This window comes from Leptonychotes weddellii, chromosome 1 (assembly GCF_054177405.1).
Source record: "Leptonychotes weddellii isolate Sample4059 chromosome 1, ASM5417740v2, whole genome shotgun sequence".
Taxonomy (NCBI): Eukaryota; Metazoa; Chordata; class Mammalia; order Carnivora; family Phocidae; genus Leptonychotes; species Leptonychotes weddellii.
The window spans coordinates 118,673,332-118,696,652 of record NC_138369.1 but is presented as its reverse complement, the minus strand read 5'-3'; the positions used below and the strand labels follow the sequence as shown (position 1 = coordinate 118,696,652).

The window sequence follows — 23,321 nt, the reverse complement described above, 5'->3', positions numbered from 1 at the left end:
CAGTTAGAGAACCTTCTTATAAGTTGTTGTGGGAACTTAGTGAGATGATTTTAAAGTGCTTAGCACAGGCTTAACAAAATAGGGACTCAGTAAATGAAAGCTGACCTTTGACCTTTTTGGAAAGACGGAGTTTCAATGCATAGCGGCCCACTGGTCAGCATCCTAAACTGGCCTCTAAAAACAGATGTAAAGGGAAGGGCTGCCAAGCCTCTCTCCTCACTCATTAAGATCTCTGACATTATAAATCTTATTCTCTCTGCAACACCTAAACTTCACATGTCATTTCTTAATATTTGCTAAGCCCATGAATTCACTACTTAAAACACTAATGTTGAACTGGTCCTTGGAGATCATCTCATCTAACCTACTTATTTTAGAGAATGCTAAGGATACTGAGACCTGAAGAGGGGATGAGCCATGCCTAGTATCACACAGCTAAGAAGTTGCAGAGCTGGAGCCAGAACCAGGTTTCCAGATGGGATGGCTCTCCTCTTTCCAATACACTTTGCTGTCCCTCCCAGAGTCACGCTTCCAGAGGCTCAGCCATGTTTTCCCTCGGTCTTAGGGTTCCTGAGGCCACAGTCTTCTTTTCTGAGCAGCCAGCACCTCCAAGTATGACAGGGGCCCACATACAGTTCTTGATGGGGCTAGGACACAGGGGCAGGAAACAGACTGTGGGACACATGTACCATCACCCAGGGCCCCAGCAGTAATCACTGCCAAAGTTTCACTTACCCTCAACAGACCCACCCCTACTTAGACTTTGGAGAACACTGAATTTTAAAGACAATTGAGATGACTCTTTTCCACCGTCACCACCTTGCTCTGGTTCTCATTTTACAGATAAAGAAACTGAGGCTCAGGGAGGTGAGGGAACAAGCCCAAGCTCATACAGCTATTCAGTCTTCGAGTTCAAGCCAGGCCTCTTTGACTGCAGTGAAGTGCTGAGGGTTAGATCTGTAAAATGGAAACTAGAGCACTTACAAAATATGGTTGCTAGGAGGATCAGATGAGCTCGTGAAGGTGAACCTGCCATTAGAAGAACGATCTACGGGAAGGAACCGTCTTATTCATCTTTGCATCACCAGTGCCTGGCACGCTGTTGGTAATCAATACATTTTTTTTTTAAATCCATGAATGCATAAATGAATGAATGAATGAATTTAAAAAAATGAGCCACCTAGCAGAGGTGCCTGGAACACACGGGATATTGAATAAATGCTCCTGTCCCTCCCTTGCTCTGGAGGGTGGCAGCCAGACCCGCAGCCTCTGTGCCTGGCACTTGGTAGGCCTTGATGAGTATGTGTGGTGGGGTAAGTGACTCTCAGGGGTACTGGGCATTCAAGGCCATGGGGAAATGCATGTCTTCTCAGCCAGAAGCAGGGGCGTGTGCTCTGAGCGGCAGGTAATGGCAGGCCGCCTTGGCCAGGGCTTCCCTCCGTTGCAGGGTAAGGGCCACCCCTCTTCCAAGCTGACCTTGGCCCACTATTAGCCAGGCTCAGTGTTAGGCCTGGCTGCATGCACCAGTGGAGGGCAGAGGCAAATCCTTCCAGCTGTAGATCAGCCAGTGATGGGGATGTGACCACAAGGAGGTACTCCACCCAGGCCAACTCAACTTCATTCCATTCTTCCATCCTGCCTCTCCTTCTCTGTCTCCTTGAGGCTTCACATCTCAGTCCCGTGTCTGGTGACTGAGTAAATGAGTATCTAGAAGAGTGCCTGGCATAGAGTAGGTGCTCAATAAATATTGGTGGAATGAGTGAATGAATCAACGAAAACAGGACTGAAGGAAGAGACAGGCTGACTGAGGTGTGTCTATTTATTGGCATAGGGTCCTACAGGGCCAAGACCCCTCCCTCCCCACCCTCTTCCCTGTAAAAATAAACTCTGTCCTTCTCTCTCCCTGCTCTATCTGCTTTTCTGCTTGGGCCAGGGAGGACCAGTACAGCCCCTATGACTTATGCCCCAAGACACAGGAACCAGCATCCCCTTCACATACACACCATACATAGTTCCCCTCTGAGCCCAGGGAAACTGGGAGGCAGCAGGTGGGCTTGTAAAGGCCCTCAGGCTTCCACTAGGAGCTGAGCACAGCTGGTCTGTCAGTGAGGGTTGGCAGCAGTATTGGGAGAAGCAGCATAAGGAACATGGGTTGGGGGGTAGCCCCTGAGAGTGGAGCTGAAAGTGGCTGGGTCCACTCCCAAGTGGGCACTGAGCGGGCCTCGGAGAGAAGTATGGGAGGCACACCACCCAGGCCCTGCGTGGTCCGAGTGCGACAGGCACAGCAGGCCCCGAGGCCACCAAGTCAAGTGATCTTAGGACTAGAAGAGGCAGACTCCTTTCCGTGGGAGCTGATGCCTGCCTCCCCCCCAGGCCTCTTCCAGGCAGGGTGACACGGAAGGATGTCACAGTGAATGGTGGGGCTCTGCTGGAGGCAGGGGGTACCCCCAAAGCAGAGGCACAATGTGGTGTTTGAGGGAGGACCGGGACTCATGTCCCCTGTGGTATGGAGGGCATACCACATTTGCCTTCTCTAAACCTGGAGCAAACAGCCTTGCTGGGCAAGCTGCCCCAGGTCCTGGCAACAGCGAGCTATTTCTCCCCAGCCCCAGATCTACCACACCTCACACAGCTGCCCTGGGTTCATGGGGGAGCCGATGGGGCAGCCGAAGTGCCGCAGGAAGTCACGGGAGTTGGAGAGAGTGCCCAGCACGCGGAAGCGGGCAGGGCTGTGGGGGTCGGTCACCAGCCCCTCGTGAGAGCTCTCGGGTGTGCGGACTGAGCACCACACCTGCGGGCCAGGACAGACATGGGGACATATGGTATCTAGTGCAGGTAGGGCCCACAGACTGGGCTGCAGCAGAGCCCTCCTGGGGACACAAACCACCACTACCCCAGCCCCTCCGCTCAAGAGTCCTCCAGGACACGGCCAGCTTCTCAGCTACAACCCCTTGCTCTCAGCAGCGAGGGAGGGAAACGTGCCCTCCCTCTCAAATTCCTTGAAGGCCTTTCAAAGCTGCCCTGGACACTGGGTTGCCGAGGATGGATGCAACTGAGGGGAAGAAGCACGCCCCCCAGAGGCTGCCTGGAGTAGTGCAAAGTGCCTTGAAGAGACCCTACCTGAGTCCTTGCTCTGCCACTTGCTTTATTCCTGGGTAGCCCCGGATGGACCACTTTGTCCGCAAGCTTTAGTTGCCTCCTCCAAAGCCACCTCACAGGAATGTGGTGGGGATCAATCCTGTACCCTACCCTCTGCCCCTCAAGCAGGGCAGCCCTCCCCTTTGGGATCTACAAAAGCCTCCTGAAGAGTTGTCCTTCCTCGGGCCTCCTGGCATGCTTCATGAGCCCCCGCTGAGAAGCTCTGGGCACCAGACCTTCCCAGACCACCTTCCGCACCCCACCTTCAGCCCCATTTCCCAGTCCGTTTCCTGCATGCCCCAGACGTCTAACAACATGCCCAGGAGGGAGTGGGAGAGGGGCAGGCCCCAGATCTCCTAGGAGGGCAATACCTGGGCAAATCCCACAAAGAAGAGCTGGTGATTGGTGAGCCCCACAGCTGGCAACTGCTGTTCCTCCCCGTGCTTTCTCAGCCACGCTTTGTAAGCCTGGGGTCAGGCACAGGGGCGGCAAGTCCGTCAGGGCTTGCCCACCACCTCCACCCACTGCCCAGCCCCCCCCAGCCCCCCTGGGCAGGTGGGCCTCAGCCACCGGAGGCCGGCCAGGCCACTCACGTTATAGGCAGCCTTAAGCCCCCCGTTGTCAGCGATGTTCTCCCCCAGCGTCTGGCGGCCGTTGAGCCTCTCCCCGTTGACCTGGTACTGGCTATACTGTTCCTCCATGCAGGCCGTGTGGTTCCGGAAGGCCGCCAGGGACTCGTTCTGCCACCAGGGCCGCAGGTTCCCTTCCTTGTCATATTCGCGCCCTGAGGAGAACTAACCTTTGCGCCCCGCCGAGACTAGAGAAGCCTTCCACCAGCAGACTCCAGGCTCCCGGGGGGCCTGCTCCCAATATTCCAAGGCCTTCCAAGAACCACTGGGAATTCTAAGCTGAAGGGGGCAACTAACTCCAGGGGCCTCTACCTTGGTCATCAAAGGCATGTGTCAACTCATGGCCCATCACCACGCCGATGCCACCAAAGTTCAGGGCCCTGGTGGGTGAGGAATGCTGCATGAGGACATGGTGGGGGAACTTCTGGACCCCACCTCCAGCCCTGTGCCCGGCTTCTCCACAGGCCCAGGCCCTAGCACCCAGCCCCTCCTGCCTCAGACACACTTGGGATGGTTACGGGTGTAGAAGGGGGCCTGCAGAATGCCGGCAGGGAAGACGATTTCATTCTTGGTTGGAAGGTAGTAGGCATTCACTGTCTGGGGGGTCATGCTCCACCTGGGAGAGCAAGAGGGAGAGGCTGAGGCTCCTGAGGCTCCTGACGCCCCACCCAGCCCAGCAGCCCTGACCTACCTCCTGCAAAGACCTACCTCCTGCAAAGACCTTGTGCTTCTGGTTTGAGATGTCTTGCCACCCCCTTCCCCAGCCCTGGAACTCTCCCCTACCTCTCCTGCTGCCCCAAGTGTCTACAGCCCCCCATTCTCACTGGTCCCGGCTGGGAGGCTTGCGGAGCTGGTCAGCCATCACCTTAGCAGAGAAATTGTACAAATTCAACATGTTCTGGAAGAAGGAATCTTCAGAGACTTCATACTATGGGAGTGGTGGGAAGCAGAAAGCAAGCAAGACAACATGTTGGAGAAGAGAATAGTCCCGGTTTGGCTACTAATTAGCACCTCTCTGAGCCTCAGTTTTCTTCAACGGCAAAATAAGAGTAAAATATTTAGGAAATAATAAGTGCCGATACTTAAAAGAGTATTTATGTTGCTGGTGCTTTATTGTTTTACATCCTGCCTCCTTCTTTTCTCACAACAACCCTATGAGGTTGGTGCCAATAGGATCCCCGTTTTACAAATGAAGACACTCAGGCCCAGACAGATTATATAACTTGTCCCAGGTTACACAGGTAGGTAGGAGTAGAACCAGGATTTGTGAACACTGCATTCTACTGCTGCCTAGCCTGCAGCCTGGCACAGAGCCAGCACGTGAACAGTGTCCATTGCCCACACTTGCCTCTGAAAGGAACCAACAGGCACCTCCTTCCCTTCCAGGGCTTGAGCCCCAATTACTGACGGAGAATAGAGCCCTGCCTCCCACCACCTCAGGGATAAAGTTCAGCACTGGTGAGCCCAGGTACTCACCCCATCATAAACATCATCCAGCTCTTTGGGCTCCAGGATGAAGTCCGGGAAACCAATCATATCATAGATAGCGTCTGCCTGAAGAGACCAGGTTAAGGGTTTCCCTCCCCAGGCTCCCCCCCAAAAAACTGTATCCTCCATCTCCACCTGAAGATGGCAGCCCAACCCTGGCCATGGCTCACTTTCTCCTTGGCTGCCTGGCGGGTCTTCTCATCCATCCAAACCAGCTGCCCCAGGGCCTCCTCAAAGGCGGTCCGGATCTCGCTGATCATCCCCTCAGCCTAGAAGGAAGGGGGCATAAGTTGGCCTCCCGCTGCACTGATGCATTCTATCCCCCGCCGCCCCCCCAGTCCACCCCAGTGCCCCATCCCTGTCCTTCCAGGGGAGTGTGTGGGAGGGCCCCCAGACTCGAAGTAAAGCTGAGCATCTTGGGAAGATGAGAAGGAAACACCATTTGTGAAGATACTGAGATGGCGGGTGACTTTTTCTCTAATTAATAAAAAAATTTAACTGACAAAAAGTTAGTTGAATTAATATAATTTAATATAGTGCGTTGATTTTTATCTGATTATGGAAGAAGGCATTAATAGCAGAAAATTTGGGAAACTGAGAAGGGGCGAAGAAGGAAACAGACCACTTATAATCCCATCACTCAGAGATAACTCCTTTTAACATTTTGATTATCTACTTTGAGAGTCTGTCCCTGCCCTGATGTACCTATATAACATGTAATTATGTTGTGCAACATACAATGGTAGAAACATTACATTGGCAACAGACCTATCCACAGAGACCTGGTATCTTGTAAACTACTCTTTTTTTTTCACTTAACAATATATCATGAGTTTTAGGCTGCCTCATAATCCACCCTAACCATAATCTTTCTTCCAGTCCCTATGATTAGACATTTCGGCTATTTTCGTTTCCGCCTATTATAAGCCACACTGCAAGAAACATCCTTGCAGATACTACTTTAAGCACACTCATTATCATCTCCCAATAAATGAATATTATTTTCCTAACTCTATAGGCAACATAAACTCATTATAGAACATTTGGAAAACACAGAGAACTTTAAAAGACAAAAAGAACCCCTCCTAATCCTACCACCCAAAGTAATTACTGTTCATTTACTGATGAATTTCCATTCAGTCCCTGCCCCCTCCCCCCCCCCCCCAGGTACACACATGAATGAATAGTGGATTTGAACTAACACAAGAACACTAGTTAGAAGAACCTCGAAGACTCACAATTTCCTTGCTTTGCCGGTCGAACGTGGCCTTCACAAAGAGGGAGCCCAAAGCGAAGCCCAGTGCATCGTCTGTGTTGGAGATGCAGGTCTGCCACCTTGGCATGCAGGACTGTAAGGGACAAAGAGCCAGGCCTCCCAGAGATGGCTCTGTTCTCCAGTCTGAGGGCCCTTCTCTTCTCTGTCTCTGGAGCCAGCCCTCTCGGCTCTGAGCAATGGCAACCTGGGCTTGGCGTGCTGCCATCTCTCCCTCAGACTCCAGGGAAAACAAAGGGCAGAACTGAAAAGTGTGTCAACTCCAGCAGCAAAACCTCAGGAGGAACATGTGTGCTGCCCACTCTGCGCTCAGTACTCTCCTCCTCTTAAGTGTCTAAGGGGCCCACCGGGGGCCAGAAGTTTCTTTGCTCAGCTCCATATCCCAGTCTTCTAACCAGTCAGTCCCCCATGCCAGAAACCCGCAAGTCACCAGCCTCCTCCATCTCCCTACACCTACATTCAATCTATCACCAGTGTCTACGACCCCGACTTCTTGGTCCTCTCCCCTATCCATCCTTTTGCCACTTCCCTGCCCTACAACACTATCATCTCTGGCCCAAAGACTGCAGTCACCTCCTAACTAGACACTCTGGCTCCACTCATCCCCCTCCCATGTCCCTCCCCTCCATCTTCCATTTAGCTGCCAGAAAGATCATCCAGTACATAAATCTAACTGGGTTATTCTGCTTAAAATCATCCCATGGTTCCCCATTGCTGAAAGAATCAAGGCCTGACTTCTTACCAAGCATTCGGGTCCCTTCATGGCCTGCCCCAGGCCGACCTCACCGCCCTCAGCCTCTAAGTCGGCCTGTTCCCAAGCTCATAACAGAGCACATGCAAGCCCATGATGTTCCTGGCCTCTGGGAATTTGCACCTGCTATTCTTTCTGCCTAGAATGCCCTTCTCCCTTTCTCCCTTGGTGAACTAATTCTTCCAATGTCACCTCTTCATAACGGACTGTCCTGATGCCTCCCCCTCCCCCAGGTAGGATGTGCTATCCCTTCTTCTGTTCTGTAGCACAAAGGTCTTTCACACAATGTGAGCCCTCATCACCCTAAAATACAATGTTTACACGTCCATGTCCCTCACTTGATGGGGCATCTTGAAACTAAGAACTGCATTTCTCCCTCTTCTTGGGCATCACCATCAAAGCTGAGTGCCTCTGCATACAATGCACTGGCGCTTCACTTACATCAGCTCAGTCCTCAAGACAACCCTGCAAGCTATTCCTATTTCACACACCAGGAAACGGAGAGACCGGGTGACATGCCCAACCAAGGTCCCGTAGGCCAAAAAATGAAGGCGTTGGGATGGCAACCCAGGTCATCTTGATTCCTATGCCTATGCTCCACACTCTACCATGAGGCCATGGTGCCTGACACACAGGCACATTAGGCTGGACTGGAAGGTGGGGCAGAGTCAGAAATCCCACCTTCTTGGTGCCATAGAGGGTCTCCAGCAGCTTCTCCTGTGCAGACTCAAAGCGGTGGTCCAGGCTCGAGGTTGTCTTCTGCACCAGGTTCCAAATCAGGTAATTGTTCAGGATGCTGGCATCCAGACCAGAACGTAAGGAAAGGGCAGGTGCGGTACCATTTCCACCCCAAATCTGCTCCACGAATGTGCAGGCAACAGAAGTCCTGAGAGGCATATGTAGGAGCTGTCCCAGAATCCCTCTGTCTCACCCTGGGACCACACACCTGCCTGCAGAAGTCAGCTTGGAGCAAGGTGTGGGAATAAAGAGTGTAAATGGGCCCCCTGAAGCCCCAGCCTAGGGGAACGGCCTGCAGACATTCTCTTCGATGTCTGGAAGGTCCAAGGCCTGGTCAAATGCTGCTCTGTGTCGGGCTGTGTCAGACCCCATGCCCAGTCCCTGCATGGACCTGCGTGGAGCTTTGAGCCCCACCTCCCACACTTTGGGCTCTTCCCAACCTTGGCTCTGTGTGGTTGATGAGCTCTGACACCTGCTGCAAATAATCCGTCCCATACACCACCACGGGCTCAGAGTCTCCCAGCTCCAGCGGTGACAGCAAGAAAGACAGAAACTCCAGCCAGTCTATGGAGGGCGCCAGGGCCTACAACCAAAAAGAAAAAAAAAAAAAAAATCTCAAGCCTCCTTGCCTGTCCTCCTGGCTGCCAGCAGACCCCTCCCCCATTGATATGCCAGAGCCTGGGAACACTTCCCATTGCCATGGCAACATCTAGTAGCTGCTTGGTAGCCCCTTCCTGCAATAAACCTTTTTCCAGGCCCAAGTGCTCCTCAATCTGGGAGCCCCATCACTTATTATACAAGAAAAACCACCCTATATAATATTCAGCTAGGGCACATTCAAATATTTTCACAACAGTTGATAAAATCCAACTCCCTTGACACCATCCAGGGTCCCTACATAACCGGTCTCTCCTTCGGAACTCCCCACCCCCTTACCCAGCCTCTCCCTCATCCAACTGAAGGGTTGGTTCCTGGCACAGTAAGGACCCTCCAGGAGATGCTTCCAAATTTCTTTTGATTGTTTTGCGGACATCTTGTACAAACTGTTATAGATTTTTACCATGATCCCTCTGTGCATTCCCTAGGCAACACGAAAGGGGACCAGGGGATGGCCTAGTGAGAGGTGACCTAAACTGAATAGTAACAGAGCGGCTGGGAAGCTCTCAGGAAAGCAAGCAAATGCGGAAAGGCCTGGCTGCCACAGGAAGGCGGCAGGAAGGAGGGCGGGGAGGTCTGCTCCAGGGGCTGGGCCCTGCCGGCTGACTCTGCTCCCCAGCTGCCCCACCTGCAGCTCCACGATGCTCATCTTATGGTAGATCTTCTCCTCGTCCCGCCTCTGGTCCTGGGGCACTGTGATGCTGGCCAGCTGCACCTCCAGCTCTAGCACCCGCCGCATCTGCTCCCGTGTGGAGGCGGGCCGCCCGCCCAGCAACATCCCCAGGTCCTCCATGTAGTCCAGGTAGGCGGTGAGGACCTGGCAAGGCCCGGAGTCATCCTGGGAGCCCAGCAACAGGTCCTACCCAAGGCTGAGAGGGCCTGTTCTGGCCCCTGCCTCTACTTACCACCTCCTCTGCTGACCCTCCTCTCAGAAGCTTTCTTGGACAGTCCTGTTCTGTTTCTGTTATACTGCTTACCACCATCTGCTAGGATCTTGTTTATTTATTTGTGTACTTACTTATCATCTATTTCCCCAAAGAGAAGGTAAGTTCAGGAGAGCACTGTTGTAAGTTACAGCAGCTTATTCACCCCTCCACCCCTAGGGCCTAGAACGGGGCCTAGCACAGAACAGGTGTCCCGTAAATATTTGTCCGGTGGATGGACCTGCTTCCCGCATTGCTCTGCCTTCTCATTTCCTAAGGCCCTTCTATTTTTTTCAGCACATCGATGACCACATGCCTTCACTTAACAGCTGAGTGGACCCCACAGGGAATTTGGTCCATAGCAGCTTTAATGGCCTTCCATCTCCCATCCAGCCAGGCCTCAACCTTGCTGCTTTCTCAGCTCCCTTCTAGTCTCCAAGTGGGAGAAAGGTGCAGAAGAGAAATACTTAATGACCACATGTATACACATGTATCAGACTTTGCTGGGGCCCTACAGGTAATGTATCTTTCTTCCCTCTCAAAGCGACTCCATCAAGTGGGTCTAAGTCCCACTTTACAGATGAGGAAATGCGCTTGAGAAGGTCACATGACCTGACTCCTACCACAAACTAGCAGGTGCCAGAGTCCGCATGTGGCTCAGGCCTGGCAGTTCCGGCCATGGCCCCAGCACTACGTGGGCCCCGTGTGAACTCCTGTTGCTTCAGCACCTGCTGGCACTCCTGCTCAGGTGAGGTAGGGGCTGTTTTTCTCTGTTCTCCACCGTAGCCTTCGGCTCTAACATAGCATCTGGCACATAGTAGGTGCTCGATAAATATTTGTTGAATGAAGGGATGAGAATCTGCAAACAGACCCTCAGCACTGCTCAGCACCAGCTCCCTGGGGCCCTCCTCCCAGGGGCCACTACTCACTCTGCCCCTCAAGCCCCACCCTGGGCTCCCTTAATCGCCGAAAGCCATTTCCTCTTCTACTCAATTGAAAAGTTCCAGATCCCTTAACATCCATTCCCTATACTTCAAAATTTCTTTCTCCCACCTCTCCTCTTCCTTGCTGCCCTCTGATAGGTGTCAGAGAAAGAGATTTGAGGGCCAGTCCCGGTCATCCCAGCTCCCGAGGGGTTGGTTGGCTCAACCAGTCATCCTGACCATGCCCTGCCGCCACCCACCTCACTTATCCCTTTTTCTCCCTGCCTTTAGCTGAAGACTTACACTGAGACTTTCCTGAACCCTGTTTTACTTCTCAGTTCTTCTCCTATGTGAACCTTTTATGCTGCAGCTTCCCTTAGATGCTGGCCCAGGCTTCCTGCCTGAGACAACCAGCAACACACAGAGCTGAACTGAAGCTTTCTCCCGCCAATTCCCAATTGTTGAACCATGTGGTTCTCTCCGGCATTCTCAAAATTCTCTCCTCTCCTGACTCAGGTGATGTTAAACCACACACCTGTTTGTGCCCCTCCTTTTCCATTTCTTTTGGGATAAATGCTAAATCTGATCCACGGTGTCCATGCATAATATGAATCTACATCCCTGCCCCAAAGGACTTGGCCCACCCACCCCCACCCCACTCCCCTCTCTGGTCCATCAATGGCTTATATGCCCTCCCACTTCAGAGTCTTTGCATATGCTCTTCCCTTTGCCTGAACCCTCTCCCTTCATGGCAGCCTGCCCTTATCCCTGGACGAGGCTGGTCCCCTGTGACAGTCTGGGAATGCCGTGCTGCCCCTCTGTGACAGTCCCAGCAACTGCGCACAGGATACACCAAGCTGCTTCATGGCTTCTCCCCCACTTAGAGGGCAAAGGCACTGTCTTGTTTACCACATGCCTGGAGGAGGGTCTGGCTGAGAAATGCTCAGTGTTTGAGAACCAAAGAAAGGGCAAATGAGTCTCCCAGTAGTGTTACTCCACAGCAGCCTACCTCGCTGGCTCTCTTCCTCCCACTGCCCTTAAAAGGCAAGAATCTGCTTCTTTCCCCTCTGTAATCTTCTCCTGCCTCTCACTTCTCCCGAGCCTTTGTCTACATTTTTAAGGAGATGCCCCACAAGCCCTCGGCTCCCTCCAGCCTCGTCCTCTCTCCGGGACTTCACCCAGCTTCCACAGTTGCCTGCTGACCTCCCCAGATAGACAGTACCCAGGCTGCTCACAATCACACATCTAAAATGAGTGGCTCCCACTCTCTGAGTGTCTGCATAAGCTGGTGTACCCCCTTTCCCAGATAGATACCATAGGAGGTAAATGCTATGATCCCTGTTCTACAGATGAAGAAACCGCTTCACCTTGCACCAAGCCACAGGGCTGGAATCTAAATCAAGGTCTGACCCAGAGTCTGCCCTTTTCCTGTGACGTCACACTGTCTCCTCTTCCCCACTGTGCTCTGAGCCGGTTCTTCCTCCAGGCACCCCTGGTTCTCCAAGGACTCCTCCATTCCACCATCACTCAGGCTTCCAGCCTCATCTGTCTTTATCTCTTCCTCCTACTCCTCTCTTTGAACACCCAGTCACCCGCAATTCATGATTTGCACTTGGTTATGTCTCTTGCATCCTCCCCTTCCTAATATTCCCTCTGCCACTTCCCACATTTGGGCCCTTACAGACTCAGAGCCTAGAGTACTACTGCCTTAACTCATCTCCAGGCTCCCTCTCTTGCATCTACAAGCACTGCTTACTGGGTTGCTCCCTTCCTGCTCTGGAGCATGCAGCAGCTCTCAGAGGCCTATATGATAAAACTCAGTGTTTTATTGTATAGGATTCCAGGTCCCCTCCACAACTCGTTCCTACCCACCTGTCCAGCCTGTCATCTGCTTGGAGCTCTACATTTTGCCAAACTGGACCCCTTCTCATGGTCCAAACATGCCTTAGCTCTATCTTTCTTCAAGACTTTGTTTAAACTCTTCTCATTACCCAGCATGCCCTCACCCACTCTTAGATATTCTACGTGGCCCGGCTCAGATGCAATCTCATTAGGAAACCTCTGACTACCTGACTCTCTCCTAAAGCCTAGAGACCCCCTTTTGAGCCCGTTCTCAGCTGTCTAGGTCCATGAAGCCATCTACACTGCAAGCTTTGTGTGGCAGTGGCTCTGGGGGGACATCTCAGAATTCCCCCATTGCACCTGGCACACGGCAGAGGCCTATAAAATGTGGTCCTAGAAGAATAAGGGGAAGGAAGGAAAGAAGGGGAGAAGGAATGGAAGGGAAGGAGAAAAGGAGGGAGGGAAAGAGAGAAGGGTGAGAAGGAAGGCTGGGAGGGAGGGAGGGAGAAAATGAGGGAAGAGTGAAGAGATAAAGAAGGAAGGAAGGGTAGTTGGCTCACTAGGTGACAGGACAGGCTCACCTTGCCCACTATGACCCTGGGCAAAGGGAAAAGTAAACAAGCATCAGCCCAGCTCAATAGAGGGGTGGGGTTGGGTGTTCTGAGGATGCTTCTTACTTTCTCATTGGCGGTCCTGTTTAGGTAGTAATCTCGAGAGGGGAGAAAGAGCCCAGATTGGTCCACCTGCAATAGCAAGTCACGGGAGTGAGCCTTCCCCCAACACACACCTGGTCTCTTGTACAGGGGGGAGCCACCCCAGCCTGCCTGTCATAGGGGAGGAGAGTCTGGGCTCCGCAAATGGTCCATAAGTTCCCCCCAACCCTTCTCCAGACTGGTACCTGGATAACATTGCTGTTAGAACTCTTGGAGTCGGCACTGACGTAGACAGTGAAGAAGGGGGTGGCCCTGTAGGTCCCTGCTACTGCCTTCAGCACTTCCATGAAGTTGTTCTGGTCCCAGGGCCCCGTAATGTTCCAACCACCAATCTGAGTAGAGACCATAGTGGAAACTATAGCACAGGGGCCCCCAAAGCTTTCTGGGGCCACATCCTCTCCCAAGACCTATCCTGACCTCCCCCAGGGGTCCTACCTTGTCAATGAGGTCTCGCAGCGGCTGGGCTCCCAGTTCCTCGATGCGCTCCACCTGCAGGCAGGAGAGGTAGAAACGCTGTGTCTTCCGCTCAGCTTCGCTGCTGGAGTTGAAGGTGGTGTTTTCTGTGGGGTAGGACACAGGTCCAGTTGGCAACTATGCTAACTGCTGAGAGGGGTCCTGGGCCCTTGCTTGGTCCTTCTCCTTGCCTTGTGAAGGCGCGGTCCTCCTAAAGTAGACCCAGGAAGACTGTCTGAAACAGCCAAGAGTGACTTCCTCTCCCCTGTCCATGGAAACCCTCAAAGATCTCTAAACACCACAGACTCCCTGGTGCCTACCACACCTCAGCAGTGATCCAAACAGAGTGCAGAGGACAGTCCCTTCTTTATATACTCAGAGGTCTGTCCCCTCAAACCCATCTCCACCTCTCAGGATCCCCCTGCTCTCTGCATCCCCCACCCGAGGAGAGTTTGTAGTCATCCACTTATTCATTCAGTCACGGACATTTATTGAGTACCTAAATGCAAAGCCCTGTGCCAGGCGTGAGTTTTACTTGGCACAATGCCTCCCCGACAGCCCCACTCACCAAGCAGGTGCTTCAGTATGGCCTGGTTCTGGTCCCAGAGGCTGTTGAAGGTGTTCCAGCGAGAACGCCCATCAGGCAGAGGATTTCTCTGAATCCAGCCTCCACAGGAAAACTGGTAAAAGTCCTCACAGGGACTCACCCCACGGTCCAGAGACTCCAGGATTTTTCCAGCCACTCGAATGCAGGCCTCTGTGAGGCAGGTGCTATGGGATGGGTCTGCGGCAGGGAACATGGTGGGGGTGGGGGTAGGGGACTGTCGGTGAGTCTGGGAAAGGCAAATGCTTTGGGAAGGGCCATGACAACAAGAAGGTTGGGAGGAGAGAGAAAAGCTGGGGGAAGACTGGCCTGACCAGAAAAAACCTTAGTGGCCCTTGAGCCCCCGGACACCCCCACCCCCACAGCTAGGAGGGCTGGTGACAGGTGTGGGCCCACCCTACCTTTGTGGTACTGGACCCCCAGGGCCACCAAGCAGCCCAGGAGCAGCGCAGCCAGCAGCAGAGAGACAGCTGCTAAGACCAGCTCCAGTGGGGTGTGGGAGCCCAAGAAGTCTCTTGTCCTCTTCCGGAATCCCACCTGGGGAACACAGGGTGCCAGTGAGCTAGCAAGCTGCTGGTGGGAATCCAAGATCACAGAAGTCCTCCCAAAGGGTGAAGACACAGGCAGTTTCCAGAGCCATGGAGCAAAGACGCTAAAGGGGTTGACTTTGGGCACAGGGGCACAAGGCGGTCTGAGCTGAGTCCTGAGCCCGCTTTGTGCAACGTCATGGCTTACAGTCGCCTCACCATAGTTCTAGCGCAGAGGCCAGAGATGAAGCTGAGGTGGGGGCAGGTGACCCTCCAGGTCAGCCCAGAGCTCCTGGGTCTGCCAGGCGTCACGTCAGGGCTGGGGCCTGGCGAGAAAGGGGGAACCCCCTTGCCCACCTCCACAGCGTCCGGGGAGGCCCCGCCCTCTACGGGGGTCTCAGGTACGTCTTCCTCCCGCAGCGTGGTCCGTTTGTATTCCACCATCTGCCAGACAGTCGGGGGCGCCAACCGAGGTCAGGCAGAGAGGGCCCTTTGCCCACTGCCCTGCCCCAGTGCCCCTGGCCTGGCCGGGCCCCCTCCTGTCCGCAGGGAGGACCCCCCTCCCCTGCCGGGCTCTCCGGCCTGGGGCGCCCCCGACCCGCGCCCCCTCAGGCACGCAGCCCCTTCTCGGCCAGCCCGAGCCCCTGCCGACGCCTCCTGCCCGCTCGGCCTCAGCCCCTCCACGCAGTCCTCTCCCCGGAGCCCGGGGCCCCCACTCACGTTGCCGCCGCCGCCCAGCTCCTGCAGCGCGACGTTCATGGTGGAGTAGGGGCGGGAGGCACCTTAGGGCTCCCGGCGGCTGGCCCTCGCCCAGGCCGCGGCCTCGGCCCCCGGCCCGGTCCCGCCGCCGCCCGCCATCAGGCCGCTGCCGCAGCCCCTCGCTGCTCCGCCGCCGCCGCCCCCGCCGCCCCCGCCGCCCCCGCCTGCCCGCGCCCCCTCCCGCCGCGGCGCCGCGCCCGGGGGTGGGGGGTAACGTGGGGGAGGAGCGCGCCGGCCGCGGCCCGCCACCCGCCCTGTGCCCGGGCGTCGCTCCGGTGCCCGCGGCCGCCCTCCGGTGACGCCCGGACCCCTGTCCTCTTCAGGATCAGCCTGCCCCCCTCCCAGCATTACCCTCTCGCAAGCCACCCATAATTTCCATGCCTTTGACCCAGGCCCAACCCCTGGTGATATTTCTTGGCCCCATTCGCCACATTGCAGGCCCTCACCATCCCCCTTAAACACCTTTAGGAAATGATGCTTTCGGGAGGAACATCTGCCCGCAGCCGTCCACACAGCCCCTCTTCAGCCAGCGCACAAAGAGCAGCACACGGGGGTCGACCCACATACAGGCCGTCCACACGGCATCTACCCAGAGAGCACACAGACCCAAAGTACACAGGCAGGCACTCAGCCCAACACATGGTCCACACACACGCAAGACACACACACAGTGTACGCACTGCACACTCACCTTCTGTACCTCTACGAGGCACCCCGAGCCAACACACAAACTACACTGTCCTTCTGTACATGCCCACGGCCCACGCGGACAGCACACACACGTAACCCACACTCTGACGCTACTCTTCCCCGTTGCTTCCAGACTGCACTTCTACTCCCCGAGATAATCGTAGTCATCAGATCATCTCACAAAGGGAGGGTTACAGATGGTGACAAATTGGCAGGGAAAAAAACAGTCATGCACGGATATTTAAAGAAAAGACGTGCTAACACTTCTAACTTGAGGAAAGCAAACCATTTTATTTGGGAGGTTTACAAGAAAAAAAAAAAAAAACAACCGAGCAATATTTAACTGAAAGGCAATAGTGTGGCATCTATGCATCTGCCATCTGCCTTCCATATTGTCATTCCTTAATCAGGCCTGGTGGTGTTGCAGTTGGCTGCACTGAAAGAGTGCCTAGTGGGTTTTTTTGGCACAGTTTTAAAAAAAAGTGCCTCGTCCTCCTCCCTCTTCCCCCAACAGAGTACATGAGTTTGACCTGAGAAGGCTCAGAATGGTGGCAAATCCATAATCCATTTCTCGACACTCACCTCAGTCCTCAGCTTGCTGCATGAGGTTCTAATATGGGCTGCTCTTATGGCTGAGAAGGGGGGTGGATGATGAATTGATCAGGCTGAGAATGTTGGATCGCTTTCTTTGGCATTTACACACACACACACACCGCCAATTTCATGTTCTCAAATAGGAGACAGTAGAGTGTTATAGGTAGGATGAAAGATTCTGGATTCACACTCAATGTCATCACTTGTAAAATTGAAATAAGAATAGTACCCATGTCAAAAGACAGTGTCTGGCATGTAAAGGGCACTCAATGTGTGAGCTGCTATTTTTGTGTTACTGTTGTTAAAATCCTATGGATAGAAATGAGAATTTTAAGGTTGGAGGAAGGCTGTTCTAGTCCCTCCAGGTAGATGGGTTCTAGGTTAATTAGGGGTTCCCTGAGCAAGAAGCTTCACATTCAGCCATACTGGGGTCTGCAGCAGCAAGGCCTTGGAATATCCACTTGGGACAGTTTTCCGAAGTTGTTTGTGTTCACTCTGACGACAATGTGGCATCACAGCACTCACCTCTTTCCCTTATCACCCCCAAAGCTGGATGAAGGGGAATGTGGCAGCAGGGGCAGTCTGGCCCATGGGAAATTCCACCATGGCATGACCATGTGAGTGTAACCAAAGCTACTATGTAAGAACTTCCTGGCAACAGGCTCCTTAGAAATAGTCCTGTTGCTCCATGCCACAATGGAAATAGCAAGCTTATACAGCACTTTAGTATGTGCCAGCCACTGTTGTAAGTCCTTTACATCTAGGTTCTCTTTTACCCTCGTGGTGATTATGAAGCCATTTTACGGATGAGGAAACTGAGGCATAGAGAGACTAAGAGTCACACGGCTAGTAAGTAGCAGAGCTGGGATTCAAACCCAGGCATTCTGGCTGCTTTCTGGAGAGCACTTTGGCAACAGGAATCAAAAGGAGGATATACTTCCTCCCAACATTAGTTGCTGGTCTTCTGTCACATTTTCTCTGCAAAGGTAAGGGGAAACACATCAGTTTTCAAGCCAGACAGAACTGGACTCAAATCTCGGCTCAAATCTTGATCAGCTGTATGATCTTTATCAAGTTACTTGAAAGCTCAGACCCTTAATTTTCTTCATCTGTAAAATGGGAACAGTCATCAGTGTCTCAGAGAGTTGCTGTGACAATTACATGCAACCACGTAGGAGAGAGCCTGGTACCTAGTTTTACAATGCTCTCAGTTTCACCAGGCTTGCCCTAAATGCACATTTCCTTTCCATGTCTCTTTCCTGATTCAAATCATTTATTAGGCTCATAACTATTCCTGATTACATGTTAAATACCCTAGTATGAGAGGCTTGGAGGTTGCTCTACTCTATAATTCTATTTTCTTTTCTCTATGTTTAACACCTTTGTCTCTTTTTTTCTCTCTCATTCTATTATTTCCTTCCTCTCTATCTTTTCTGCTCTTCTTTTCGTATTCCTAAAATAATCTTTCTTTTGGTCTTTTTTTTTTTCCCTTCTAAATTGATTGTGAATTGAGAGGAAATGGACAACAGTTATATGCTAAACTTAGAAGGACAACGTAGTCGTCAAGATAACAAGACACATTAATGTCCAGTATTGACAAAGATGGGAAATATGGGCACTCTAGATTGTTGGTGGTTTATAAATTGATATAACTTTTTTGGCAATATGAGTCAAAAGGTGTAAGTGTAGGCGCCTGGGTAGCTCAGCTGGTTAAACGTCTGCCTTTGGCTCAGGTCATGATCCCAGGGTCCCTGGATGAGTCCCACATCCGGCTCCCTGCTCCACAGGAAGTCTGCTTCTCCCTCTGCCCCTCCCCCCACTCATTCTCTCAATCTGTCGCTCTCTCTCTCAAATAAATCAATAAAATCTTTTTTTTTTTTTAAGGTGTAAGTGTATATACTCTGAACCAGAAAGTCTAATTCCGGGAAATTGTTCCAGGAAATAAGCATTATCTATAGGATGTTTGTATTAGTTAGCTTTTGCTGCAGAACAAACCTCCCCAAAATTTGTGGCTTAAAATAGCAAACATTTATTATTTCTTATGTACTTCAGGTTGATTGGATGGTTCTTTGGTTCCACATCAGCTCAGCAAGAGCTGGATGGTATAGCTGAATGGCTTCACTGCCATGTTTGGGCCTCAGTTGGGATGACTGGGCCCTGGCTCTATGTGGTGTCTCTTCCAGTAGTCTAGCCCAGGCTCCTTCATATGGTGGGCTAAGGATTCCCAGAAACAAAAAAACGGGGCAAGCCCCAGCATGTAAACAGTTTTCAAGCCTCTGCCTGTCCCACATATCCTAATGTCCTGATTGGGCAAAACAAGTCAAATGGTCAAGCCCAGATTCAGGGAGGGAGAAATAGAATTTACTACTTGATTGGAGGAGCTACAAAATATTGGGACCATTTTTTCCCTACAAGATTTATTCATCACAGCTCGGTCTGTAATAACAACAAAACCAAACAGGGGCACCTGGGTCGCTCAGTCGGTTAAGCGACTGACTCTTGATTTCAGCTCAGGTCATGATCTCAGGGTCCTGGGATGGAGCCCCACTTCAGGCCCCCGCTTCAGGCTCTGTGCTCAGTGGGGAGTCTGCTTGAGGATTGTCTCCCTCTCCCTTTGCCCCTCCCCCAGCTCTCTCTCTCTAAATTAAATAAATAAATCTTTAAACAAACAAAAGCTTAGAGGACTAGAAAAAAAAAGAGTAGAGGTCTTGTTGAATAAATCAAACAACCATACAATGGGATAACAATGTAACATTTACAAAGGATGGGAAGGAAGAGTTAATGCTCTGGGAAAACATTCTCCATATAGAATGAAATGGGGGAGTAAAAGGGTTACAAAATCTCATTTTTGTGAAGCAAAAATGTATAAAAGCCCAGATTTTAAAAAAGAGATCGGAAGGACAGCAACAAAATGTTAACATATCTAATGATGAGATTACTTTTAATTTCTTCCTTATGCTTTCCTGAATATATAGCTAACAATTCTATTGTCTTGCACTTACCTAAGGACTTTACATATGTTAATTTACTTAATCCTCACAATGACCCAATAAGATATAGTCTAGCAGTATCATTGTCCCTATTTTACAGATGAGGAACCTAAGACACAGGGAAGCTTACCAACATACCCAACATCACACATCAGGTAGAAGGCAGATCCTTGATTTGATTCTAAATTCCATGCTCGTAACTAATATTCTTTCTTCTAAGTCAATTGACTTGTCTGGGACCAGAGTGTGATGTTTGGTAAATGGTCTATATCATTAGTTTTAAACCTTTAAAAAAATCATCAAAAACTTTTTATTGTGAAAGTAATATACTCCATAAGTATATGGAATAAAAAGATGAAATTCCACCTGCGAGGATCCCAGTACCATCCTCAGAGAAAACCATTATTAGCAGTTGAGCATGTATTCTTCCAGATCTTTCTTTTATATGCATTTACATACCTAAACACACAGTGTGTATGTGTATGTGTGTGTGTGTGTGTGTGTGTGTAGGTGTGTATGCATAAATGTGTGTGTATACTTTTTCCCCCATATATGAAATCACACTCTACAGTCATTATTTGGTGACATTTTGGCAGGCTTTGGAGATCTTACTATGTCAATCCGCACAGATCTGCCTTATTCTTTTTTGTGATTTATCAGCCTCTGCTAAATAGAATGAGTCCCAGAAATACCCTCCTGGTATGGACTTCCTTCAACAGGGTGAGAGCAAAGGGCCCCAGAGAGAGTTTAAGGAAGGAGAAACATAGTCGCCAGAGATGTAAAAAGATGAACCCCAAATATTTGTAACAGGTTGCATTTGTTTCCTAGGATTGCTGTAACAAAGTACCACAAACTGAGTGGCTTAAAACAACAGAAACTTATTCTCTCACAGTTCTGGAGGTGAAAAGTCCAAAATAAAAGTATGGGCAAGACCATATACTCCCTGGGAAGGTTCTAGGGAAGAACCTTTCCTTGCCTCTTCCAGCTTCTTGTGGATCCCAGCAATCCTTGATGTTCCTTGGCTTGTAGGAACTCCTATCTCCCCTTCCTCACATAGCCTTCTTCCCTGTGTGTATGTGTCTTTGTGCATCTGTCCTCTTACAAAAACATCAGTGACTGGATTTAGGACCCACTCTAATCCAGTATGACCTCATCTTAATTTAACTAATTACATCTGCAAAGACCCTATTTCCAAATAAGGTTACATTCTGAGGTTCCAGGTGGATGTAAATTTTAGGGGGGCCCTATCCAACCTACTACACAGGCCTGAAGTTTCCACCTGAATAAAATTGCTATTATTACTCAAGTGTCAAAAAGCATAGTATTCTGTTTAGAACATATGGATCAAGTCCACTAGGTTTTGAGAGACTTTCAGTTGAGAAATTCAATGCATTGTCATGAAAGTCCAAACAAACATAATTTCATTTTAGCTGTGAAAATGAATTTTCATCTCATGGACAGTGATGCAGAACTTCAGAATTTTAAGTAGAGGATCACAATTTAAAGAACACTCCCCCCCCCCCATTTTTACAACATAGCTGTAGCTTATATCATTCTGTATCTTTACCAATTTTGTACTTAGGTCTTTTGCTTTAATCATGACCTACCACACACAACAGGGACAGGAATAAGATTATTTAAGAAGGAGTTAACCAAATGAATTCCAAGTTCAATGGTTATTTCTCCAATCTTTTCATTCTGGGAGTAGACAAGAGAATAATTTCAATTCCCCACCAGCGCTCTTATCTCATGCTTGGCAAGAACTCTCTTGGTCCCTTTAGCACTTTTGGTGAGGGACAGCTCATTACCTCCTGAGACAATCCACTTCATGTCAGGACAACAATTTCATCTACAAAACTGTCCTTAATGTAGCTTCTATCATCTCTAATGCTTCAGACTAGAAAATGGAGGCTCAGAGAGGTATGCATATTATGCAAACGGATGAGGAAAAGCTTGGAGGGGTATCTGTCAAAGGTTTCATGCAAGTTTCTGTATTTTCCTAAAATGTTACAAGTGAACGTGAACGAATTTTTTTTTAAGATTTTATTTTTAAGTAATCTCTACACCCAAAGTGGGGCTTGAACCTACAACCCCAAGATCAAGAGCGGCACACTCCACTGACTGAGCCAGCCAGGCACCCCAAAATGAATGTACTTTTTAAAACTATAATTATGGGGCCTTCAGTTCAAGGTCATACAGAAAGTGGCAGAGCCAGGATTGGAACCCATTTCTAGACAACCTCTAGTGGGGGTAGAATTTTCTGGACTCTCTCCTAGTGACCCTGAGCTTCAGCATCTCTTGTCCCTCCAGATCTCAGGGCTCCTTTCATTCCAGCTAGGCCTCCAGGTTTGGCCCTCATCCCAGAGGGCAGGATGCAGCTGGGGAGGACTTGATAGGGATGGGCCTCTAGGTCTGAGGCCTTGAGTGAATCTTACACAGACGTATTCTCTGGCACTACTCCCGTCGCCAATCCTGGTCCCTGAGGGCAGCCACCATGGCATTAGCCTCTGCATCCCTGGGACTAACACTTGGTGAGGAGTTGGAGGAAGGAGACCCAGCACCAGGCAACTTCACTAACTGTGTGATTTGAAGGGAAGGAGGTAAAGCGCTTCAGGGACAGTGGAGACCCCCTCAGCCTCGGGTATAGCCTGAATGTACGGGAGGCTTATTACCCTAATCGTTGCTGTCGTCAGCTACGCCAAATGTGGGACCTCCCCCCACCCCCAAGGCCAGTGATTGCGCCAGAGCCCCTGCGCGCTAGCAAGCAGGTGACGCGGCTGCAGACGGCCCGCTGCGGGTAGGAGAGAGAGAACCTTTCCCGTCTGTGCAGCGGGAACTGTCACGTGACCCCCCACAACGCGGGCGGGCGTACCCTCTGTCCCTCGTCTTCTACCTCCGGATACCCACGGGCGCGCGCCGCGTCCTCAGGCGCTCCCGGCTTCCCCCGCGTCACCTGCAGCCAGGGCGCCCCCCGCGACGCCACCATTCATTCCTCCTATACGGCGCGCGCAGCCCGAACCTCCAGGGCCAGGAGAACTGCGGTGCGCTGGAGGCGCTTTGAGCTCGAGTTTCGGCGCCAGCAGCAGGGGTGGGGGGTCTGCCCTGGTGCGCGCGCGTCGGCCCAGTTACCGAGATTCCTCCTAGGAGAGACCGAAATACACAGACTCAGGAGATGGTTACAGTGGCGCGTAGGTACGGGGGCCAAGCATGGAGACATACAGAAGGGTAGAGACACTCCTAAGAAACAGAAGTAGACAGAGACTGTGACACAAAGAGATACGGGGCGCAGAAACAGATACAGACACAGAGAGATAGACTGATACATAGATAGGCAGACACAGACACAGACCGGCAGTCAAAGAAACACTCCAGATAAACAGTTAAGACCCAAAGACCAATCCGACACAAACGCGCCAACCGCGGTGACACCACCCACCCGCCTGAGCTATTCTCGCGTCGGCGGGTTCGCACAGTCCAGCACACCTAACCGGTATGGGACCTTCCCCCACCCCCAGCTTATTTCCGGAGTCCCCCCTTTGGAATGCTGTCCAGACTCCAGGCTTCTGGTCCCGCCCCGCCCCCCAATTCCCAGTTCCCCTTCCTCGCCTCTAAGAGCCTCCTTGCCTGAC

The 23,321-nt window shown here is 51.5% G+C and overlaps 1 protein-coding gene across 3 annotated transcripts; it reads right to left on the bottom strand.

Moving 5' to 3' along the window:
- Positions 1–1,231: 1,231 nt before the first annotated feature.
- Positions 1,232–16,224, bottom strand: ECE2 (endothelin converting enzyme 2). Of its 3 annotated transcripts, XM_081830602.1 has the most exons (20): positions 16,110–16,224; positions 15,881–16,003; positions 15,017–15,103; positions 14,534–14,669; positions 14,097–14,312; positions 13,511–13,635; positions 13,261–13,407; positions 13,040–13,105; positions 9,303–9,491; positions 8,458–8,600; positions 7,961–8,075; positions 6,494–6,604; positions 5,426–5,524; positions 5,244–5,321; positions 4,592–4,695; positions 4,273–4,383; positions 4,080–4,147; positions 3,732–3,922; positions 3,510–3,605; positions 1,233–2,791 (listed from the first exon to the last, which is right to left on the bottom strand). In XM_081830602.1, the coding sequence occupies exons 3-20, from the start codon at positions 15,101–15,103 to the stop codon at positions 2,615–2,617; spliced, it is 2,259 nt and encodes a 752-aa protein (XP_081686728.1). In that variant the 5' UTR covers positions 15,881–16,003; positions 16,110–16,224; the 3' UTR covers positions 1,233–2,614. The 3 variants fall into 3 exon arrangements, with proteins under 3 accessions (XP_006738199.1, XP_081686728.1, XP_081686737.1); XM_006738136.2 differs by lacking the exons at positions 15,881–16,003; positions 16,110–16,224 and adding an exon at positions 15,380–15,497 and having other exon boundaries at positions 1,232–2,791; XM_081830611.1 differs by lacking the exon at positions 15,881–16,003.
- Positions 16,225–23,321: the final 7,097 nt, after the last annotated feature.

Bases quoted from the DNA above. Each gene is read 5' to 3' on its own strand.
- ECE2 (XM_006738136.2), bottom strand. From the start codon at position 15,418: ATGAACGTCGCGCTGCAGGAGCTGGGCGGCGGCGGCAAC. The intron at 5,525-6,493 runs GTGAGTCTTCGA...CCTTCCTTCTAG, and splicing joins ACCGGCAAAGCAAGGAAATT to GCTGAGGGGATGATCAGCGA. The intron at 3,923-4,079 runs GTAGAGGCCCCT...AGTTCTCCTCAG, and splicing joins ACATGCCTTTGATGACCAAG to GGCGCGAATATGACAAGGAA.